Raw genomic sequence first — 8834 nt, 5'->3', positions numbered from 1 at the left:
GCCGCATTGACATAGGCCGCGGGCCGCATGCGGCCCGCGAACCCCCAGTTTGACATGCCTGATCTAAAGCTTCATAATGTCCGATTTTCCATACATGTTTCGAAAAGTTGTAAGGTTCGCTCAAGCAAAAAGCGTAACAAAACTCAAAAACAATTTTGTTTTATATTAAGAATATGAAAATTTCACCAATTGTGGTTCAGAATATAAAGAACCGATTGCCATCATTTTTGCACGTAGGTACATGTATTCCTTTGGCATAAAAAACCCATGTCTAGTAGGTAAATGTTTCAAACGAAAATACTTCCGATTAAAAATGTATAGTCTTGTAACGTTAATTTTTCCTTTAATTTATTCAACCTGGACTCGACAAAGATTCGATTTTAAACAATATTCAAAAATGCAAGAAAAATCTTACCGTCGCTGGTGAAACTCGAGTTGCATGACTGAGATTAGGGGTGGAATCCATATCCGGGGTAGGTGTTGTTGAGTTAGAATGATGCGATACTTGGTGCGATTGAATATATGAAGCCACATCCTTGGAATCGTGTTAGTAAGCAATGGAGAGCAGATTAGTTGTAGAATTTGCTAAACTTATGATGATTAAGAATTATCAACACCTAATATTAAGTTGATTGTTATTTGTTTTTATCAAGCCACTTTTCTTGCAAAAATTAAACATGAATAAAGCTGTTGAAATTGATAGAGGAATCACCAATAATGAAGCGTACTGAATGTGAGTTAATTAAATGAAAGCACAATAAACGAAAGAGATTTTCATTCGTATTTACAGGATAACCAGCCAGCATTTCATACCGCAAAAGTGATTCGGGAGAATTGATAAAAACGAAAAAAAACAGCTTGTAGCCTAGCAGCAGGCACAATTAATTGATGGAGGATCCGATTCGAACAAAAAAAGGCAACTGATAAAATCATCGGAAAGCCGACGATCGTTGATATTATTGAAAAGCGACCTCATCCACTTGGATAAGCAAAATAATTTACGTTTGGCAACCGACGGCTTGTGGTTATCAAGTTGTGTGCCATGGAGTGTCCCACCGCATCATTCGATCACACTTACCGTCATGGTTTGCGGTGACTCCCGCTGGTGCGCACCATTGGTTCCGAGCAGTGTGGCCTCATCGACCGGAACAATGTACTGTTGACCGGAGCCGTTTGTTCCTCCGTTCGAACTATTGCCAGGACCGCCACCACCACCGCCACCTCCTCCATTGCTACTGGTCGACGAGTGAGAACTGTTACCGGAAGCACTGTAAGTGCTGGCGCCGGTGCCATTTCCTCCTGATGTTCCGTTTCCGCCGCCACCACCATTACCTCCCGTTGCGTAGTACTGCTGGCCGCCGGCAGTTGAACTGTAATCGCCCACTGCATACACCGGATAAGCCCTGTTTAAGTGGGGTTTATTGAAAAAAAAAAAATCAATCATTTTTCGTTTAAAATTTTAACTAAGCAAATCTGAACTAAATAGTTTTCTTTGTTTTAACAAATGCTTGTTAAAACGATTTTTTTTCTAAAATTTAATGATAAAAATATACGTTGGTGATAATAGGGATGAATCGTTCTCAAGGAAAGTTAATTGAAAGTACAAGAAACACTACAGCGCACATGAATTATGCTAAATTATCTGTTTTTTCTCAGATTTGCAACAATTCAATCGACCTTACTTTGAAGTTTATTTCAGTTTATCAGAACACTTGAATTTTCAATGTTCGAGATCCCGTGGATTTAGCTAGAGAAATGATGCTGTTTTGAAATATTCAAATAAAACACTAGATTCTATTTTTCTTCAATTAGCTAAGGAGCTAAAAACCTAAACGCTCAAGGTCGCGTAAAGTATAAATTTCAGCCTTAGATCCGTTAGATTTAACCCTCATCCGTCCTTGAAGTTTTTACCCGAAACAGTCCCTGGAGTGTCAATTTGACACTCCTGACCAAAACCAATATATCTCTCTTGTTTCCTAACCGATTTGTATAAATGTAACTCAAATATGTTTCGCAGACAATATTCAGCTGCAACTCTTCATTTTTCCGTTATTCAAAGTCTAAGAAAAAACAATCCGAAAAAACATGCTTCGGAAAGAAATCTGTAGAAATAGCCACGAAATGTTAAAAATAAATTCATTTAGTGTCCAAGAAAGCTGAAGTTAGATGCAATACGTTGCGCATGAGGATATATTTTTTTTTAAATTCTTTTAGGATTATGACCACGCAAAATGTAAAAAAGTATTAAAATTGTTTCAGTCACAGTATAGATACATTTTGAAAATAGAAATGGAAAGTTGACGTAATTTGACAAATTTTGGCATCTCTAGATTCTCTAAATACGAAACACAGACTTTTTAACGAATTTTCAAAGGTAGCTGTTTTTCAAACCTTTTGTCAGTTCACAATTTTCCAGAAGTCAACTTTGCACTGAACTATGAGTATATTAACGCATGATTTCACAATTAATTTTAATTCACTAGAAAGGCAATTTCTTACCGATTCTAGTAGTGTAATTACTTTAGCGCTGCAATAATTTACAAAAATATGATAAATAAAAACGTGAAATACCTTCTGAATATTCATAATTTAGCGCAAACTACCGCTAGCAGCTGCTTGGTCGTTCTTAAAGTGGGTGGAATTGGCGGCAAAAACGACCAAATCATAGGGTGTGTCGTACCACTTATTTCTATCTGTGCCAAACACGCTGAATTTAACTAACCTTTTCAAATTTTGTATACCGACGGGTGATCGAAAACGGACAATCACGCAAGCGTTTGTGTAAATTTTCTGGATTTACTTTTGGTTCAAAATATTTTTGTAAAGTTTTGCAGCGCTTATGGAACTACACTACTATAATCGGTATGAAATTAACTTTCTATGGAATATAAATTTATTGCGGAAATCATGCGTTAATGTACTCAAAATCCAGTGCAAAGTTGAATTTAATTGTCAAAAAATCTGGGAAATTGCTAATTGACAAAAATGTTCGAAAACCAGCTTTCTATGAAAATTTATCAAAAAGTCTGTTTTACGTATTTCGAAAATTTAAAGGTGCCAAGATGAGTTAAATTACGTCAACCTTCCAATCCTTTTTTCAAAATGTATCTGATGTGACTGAAACAATTTTGACGGTTCATTGATTGAAAGTTTGGTTTTAACACCACTTTTTTGAATTTTGCGGTTGAGTTATGCAAAAAATTGTATGGCAGCCCCATTCCTTCTTCCTTACTTCTTATTGGGAGCTTGAAGGGGTACCAAATTAAATCATAGAAACATATCTCGTATCCAAAAACTGTATCATGCTGAATTTAATGTCCTTAGCTTGATCAGTTTTCGAGATATGCAACAACTCTCCCCTTCCAATCTCTCCATTGGAAAGACGGAAAGGTCTCCTCAAGTAATACGAACACCCTCCAATGCCATATTTGATTCTTATGGCTCTATTGGTTTTCGAGTTATGCATAAAATTGTACAGAGCCCCCCTTCCTCATCCCAACTCCTCACTCGAAGGTGGGAAGGGTACCAAATAATCGTAATAGCATTTTACGCACATTTTTTTCGGCAACCTTGTCTACAAGTTATCAAAATCCGCATGGTTGGCCCTTCCCTATCACAGATTTTTGGTTGAATCCGTGATTTTGCTTAATCAACATCGATACCGACGAATAAATTGGCATTGTTGCAAAGTTGATTCGGCTGTACAGTTTTTCTCAACTGTTTTTCGCTATAATAATCGAACAGCTGGCAGATTCGGCTATTTTTTTCATATTCTATTTGATAAGTAGTTCTCTAATGTCGTTGATGCTTGACTAGACCTCGAATATTGTTCAGCAAACTTAGATATCCAAGACGAACGAGCAATTTCTATATTTGGTTCAGGAAATTTAAAACAAAAATAGAAAAATTATTAGATGTTTGAGTTTTTTTCTGAAAAAATGACCGTCCCCAAGTAGCGAAAATTTAAAACTATTTTTTTAAGTTGCTTTTTTTATAAAATATTGTCATTTTGTTTCAAACTATGATACTTTGGACAATGAGCTGCAGCGGGTGTAACTTTAGTTCACGGAGGGGCCAATCTGAAACACCGAAAACAACCCCAGATAGCCGTCCCCAAATCAATGATATTGCGTAAGTTTTTCGAATGTTTACATTATAGGTACTCTCGGTCAGACTTTTAATGGGACCAATTTTTCTTTCAGGGCCTTGGTGGCTGACTTCTCCCAGCAAATTTCGACCATCGACCAAATCGAATAAACATGCGTTTCATAAAAAAAAGTTTTTCATTGAGAAATTGAAAATAACAATGGATTTTCCCTGCTTAAATAAATCCCTTTCAAATTATGTTCCTGTAGACGCTTAGTTTGGCTGTTAAATCTACATTTTCTCCGTGCGTATCCAAATACCAAACATGTAAAAATTGCAGCTAAGCAGTTATCTACTTACGGAAAAAATTTATGAAAACCCTCCTCTCAACCTGCACTGGAAAAATGGAGGGTTGTCAAACTATAATAAACACATTTCTCGTATTCAAATACCCCCTCATGCCAAATTCGGTATCATTCACACGATAAGTTCTCGAGTTATGCAAATAAAAGGGGAACCCCCTCCTTACTTCCTATCTCCCATTCCTCGAAACTAAATAAACCCCCAAGTTTGGCTCCATTTGAATAATTAGTTTTCGAGTTCAATCATGTTTATTTAGTTTGGGAGGCCCCCTCCGCCCTTCAAAGAGAGGGAGGGGTCTTTATCTTTTATAGGAACCTTCGCCGGCCCCAAAAGACCCCATCTGCCATGTTTTACGCAAATCGCTTCAATAGTTTTCGAGTCTATAGGGAACAGACAAACAGAAATTATTTTTTAATACTTCGAGTAAGCTTTCATTTCGACGTATGAAACATCTTAAGAATCAACCGAAAACTGCTGCAAAAGTTATCAAAACAACTTTAAAATTTGTTTTTTGCATATAGAATTTGTTGTCCAGATTACAAATATTTTAAATGCAAAACAATTGCGACGAAATGAAAGCTCACACGAGATGTATAGATTTTTGGAAAAATGAATGATGTTATTTAAAAACAGTAATTTATGATTTTAAAACAAAATGAACTTACATTTGTGTTTGACCTTGTCCAGCCGTAGTATACATATCGGAATCGACATACTGAACATACGTGTGGTGGTTCTGGACGTTATCTGGAGATGACACTGCAAAGAAAAAATAAAGGAAAACGTTATTTTTATAAACCATGAATAAAATCTATATAAATGGCAAGGAAATATCAAATGCGAACAAAAAATGTTGGAAAGCAAACCCAAATCAGCAGCTTTCGCTTCCCAGAACTCGGCCATTTTGTGATTTCGGCTTCTCAATCATCCCACCTCTCAGCTGCCCTGTTTTCCCGGACGGGGATAAATTGAAAAGATGTGAAATACAGCATCGTCTACCCCCGAAAAATCAAAAGCACCCTCACAAAGCAGTGCAGAGGGAAACAATATAAGCCATGTCGGAATAAATATGGCTCCCTGATTTTCTCGAGAGAACCATAACGCTGAGGAAGCACATAAATATCTAGTGTAGGTACAAACCACCAGCTGGAAATATAAATTCTGATCCCTGTAGCGGGGAGGGAAAAATATCATCTATCTACCGAGCAGCAGACATCAAGGGACACATATTTTGAGATGTGGAAAATATTTCTCGTTTGTTTTTTTTTTCATCTCGCATACATATGTAGGTACCTACATGGACACACAATTTCCAAATCGTTGATTTCTGCCATTCCAGGCCAATCACGAAACCAATTGTAAGAAATTTTTTTGGCGTTATTTTTTTTTTTTTGATGGTTTAAGAGATTATTTTAGATTTGCTATTGAAAAAGAAAACGTTTATTCAAATTCATAATTTCAGATTGTCTCTGTGAGCATTTCTGATTCAGAAAATACAACCGGAATAACACCTAAAGTGACTGAAAATGTTAGGCTATACCTCTACCAGTAAATCTGGTATCTGAAAGCATTTTGATGAAGTTTTTAGAAGAAAGAAAAAAACATTCAGAGCTTCCAAGAAGCCAAAATATTTTTACAATTGAATGGCCAGGAATTTTATGCACTCAGCAGGATACAAAACAGTTCAAACATCGTCGCCCGGTTCTAAGGCCGATGAAAAATAAAAAAGGATTTGCCAAACCTAGTACTCGGCTCATTTAATCTAGCATCAAACCGAACCAAACAGGGAAGCCAAATTCCAAACCACTTTATTGCACCCGTTTTTAGGATGAGCCAAAAAAACAAGAATGGGAACTTTTTTCGAACTGTGCATATATCGGATTTCTATGCATATTTTCACTATGCTATTGCATCATGTCAAAAAAAACAACACAGCATTCCCGAACTGTTAGGATGTGCGTGCTCTAATTTTTATCCTTGGAAAGTTGTTTTATGGTTCCAACATTTTTTTCCCCAATCTGACTTTTCAATTTTGGGAACGTGGTGCTATAAAATCATAAATCAACTTGCGCAAGTCGTCTTCAGTGGGGAAGAATTTTTCGCTTCTCTCTCTCTTTTCGGGTTCAAAAACTACAGGATATCACTGCAACGTACCTACATTTCCGACGAACAAGTCAGGATAAAAGTGAAATCGTAGCAAATTGTTTGTGGGATGAATTCCGGTTAGAAACTTGGCATCTTCTCGTTCACCGAAGCGAGTCGATCGTGTGAGGGGCACTTCATTCTATACATATGGTACGTATGTTGACAACAGGGCTGGTAGCGGTTTGACAATGAAATAGTAGGGGCTTTAGTGACCAAAATTTGAAAAAAAGTGACCAAATAGTGACTTTGAGTACCGAAAAAAGTGACCAAATAGTGACTATGTAGAACGAAAAAATAACTTTGAAGTTCAAAAAATGTGCGATGGACCCTTCCGGGGGGGGGTTTTCAAAATTCAAATTTAGATAAAATTAATAACAATACCAAAAATAAACAATTGAAAAGGAAAGGGTTTTCTTACACCGTTTGTCACTCATGTTCAACACAAACACTAAAAAAATGACTGATAAACAAAATTTTGGAAACATATTACAATGAATGTTTCAAATTTTCGATAAGTCAAGAAAGTAAGGAATAAATTAGTTTCAAAAGAATTTCTTAGCAAATTTAAAATTAAAAAATATCTGAATTCTAAAATAAATATCAAATCTTGTACAAAACTAAGCATGAATAGATGTTAGGAAAATGATAATAATTGTTAATTTTTATTCATCTAAATTTGGAATTCTTTTCCTCATTTTTAACTGGAAGTTTAGTGAGAAATTCCGCTGTAATTTTTTAATTTGAACAAAAAATATTTAATCACGATTTAAAATATAAATTACCGATTAATGAATAAGAAATGAATTTTGAACAGAATTTATTCAATGCTTGATGTTTTAATTTAATTTTATAAAAAGAAGAATATATTTATAATTATTTTAAAAGTGCCAGTTATAGAAGCCCGACATAAAACCTTTAATAAAGTAAAATCCTCCATGTTCAACTACAGTGACAAAGAAATGTTAGAAAATGCCTAATTATGTGAATGATAAAAACTGATAAAAAATTAAAAATAATGAGTTCAAAACTTTTGTTATTAACACTGCGTATTCAAATTTATTTTGAAAGTTGCTACTTAGAACAATTTTTCAAACTTTTTAGATAAATTTAAAAATTATGATCGATCCAAAAATATGATTTCATATAACAAATATTAATAAAAAGTTTTTAAAGTTTCAATCGCAGGTTTTTAAGCTTTGAATTACAAACTCTGAGTATTTTGTCTCTTTTGATTAAAATATTGGGTCCTGAAAGAACAGAAGGTTGAAATTATGTTTTTTTTATTTAAAATTTGGAGTTAAAGGTTTATGGTTGAAGAACACGAAAATTTAGAATTTAAAAACAAGGAAACAATTGTTAAAAATATGTCTTAAAAATTTAAAAAGTTTGGTTAAAAAAATATCCGGCAAGTTGATTATAAAATTGAAAAAAAAAAAACTGTACAATAAAACTCGGAAGATTTATTTAAAAAAATGAAAAAACAGTATGGAAATAAAAAAGATTAGTTTTTAAAAACATTTCAGGAAGAGTTTTTTCAATAAACATGTTTCATGGTAATAAAGAGTTTATAACTAGTAAAATTGATAGATATGTGATTATGGAAAAATGTCATTACAAGTATTTTTGACATCACAGCCGAAAGTGTAAAAAAAAACTTGATTCTATTTAAAGCTCATTAATTCATATAAAACTTTTATTTCTAAATAATATGTTTTTGATTTGAGTTTTTGTAAAAAGAAAGTGCAGAAACTTCTCTAAAGATATGAAGAGATTAACCACCGTAATTTTTGTTTGTTACTTTGATTTATCGGCCTAGCGGTGAAAAGTGATGTCCTTTTTAGTAGGGACATCTAAAGATTATGAAATTTTTTTTTTTATATAGATGGATAGAAGGTTAGAAGAAATGAAAGATGGTGAAAATGAGCGGGTAGAATTTGTCTAGAAGCATTACCATCACATACCAAATTTTTGTTCCTCACGAGCCTACTACTATGAAGTGGTAGATACAGATAGAGTTGCATCTACCACCACACATTAGTAGGCTTAGCGTGGTCCGCCCCACAAGCGAGAACTTGTAGTGCGGACGAACTACAAGTTCTCGCTTGTGGGGCGGACCACGCTAAGCCTACTAATGTGTGGTGGTAGATGCAACTCTATCTGTATCTACCACTTCATAGTAGTAGGCTCGTGAGGAACAAAAATTTGGTATGTGATGGTAATGCTTCTAGACAAATTCTACC

General features: G+C 34.7%; 1 protein-coding gene across 3 annotated transcripts in view; it reads right to left on the bottom strand.

Moving 5' to 3' along the window:
* Window positions 1-330: 330 nt before the first annotated feature.
* Window positions 331-8834, bottom strand: part of LOC129757322 (uncharacterized) — a 49854-nt gene continuing 41350 nt past the window's right edge. For 2 of the 3 annotated variants that reach the window (XM_055754508.1, XM_055754509.1), the window contains exons 5-7: window positions 5115-5208; window positions 1079-1403; window positions 331-535 (exon numbers count right to left, since the gene is read on the bottom strand). In XM_055754508.1, coding sequence (XP_055610483.1) covers window positions 392-535; window positions 1079-1403; window positions 5115-5208 — 563 coding nt within the window. In that variant the 3' untranslated portion in view covers window positions 331-391. The remainder of the gene's footprint in view (window positions 536-1078; window positions 1404-5114; window positions 5209-8834) is intronic. The other variant, XM_055754510.1, reaches the window with a different exon arrangement.

The sequence above is a fragment of the Uranotaenia lowii genome, chromosome 3 (assembly GCF_029784155.1).
Source record: "Uranotaenia lowii strain MFRU-FL chromosome 3, ASM2978415v1, whole genome shotgun sequence".
In the NCBI taxonomy this organism is placed as follows: Eukaryota; Metazoa; Arthropoda; class Insecta; order Diptera; family Culicidae; genus Uranotaenia; species Uranotaenia lowii.
Note: the sequence above shows the minus strand (reverse complement) of the source record. Positions and strands in the feature narration are given on the sequence as shown.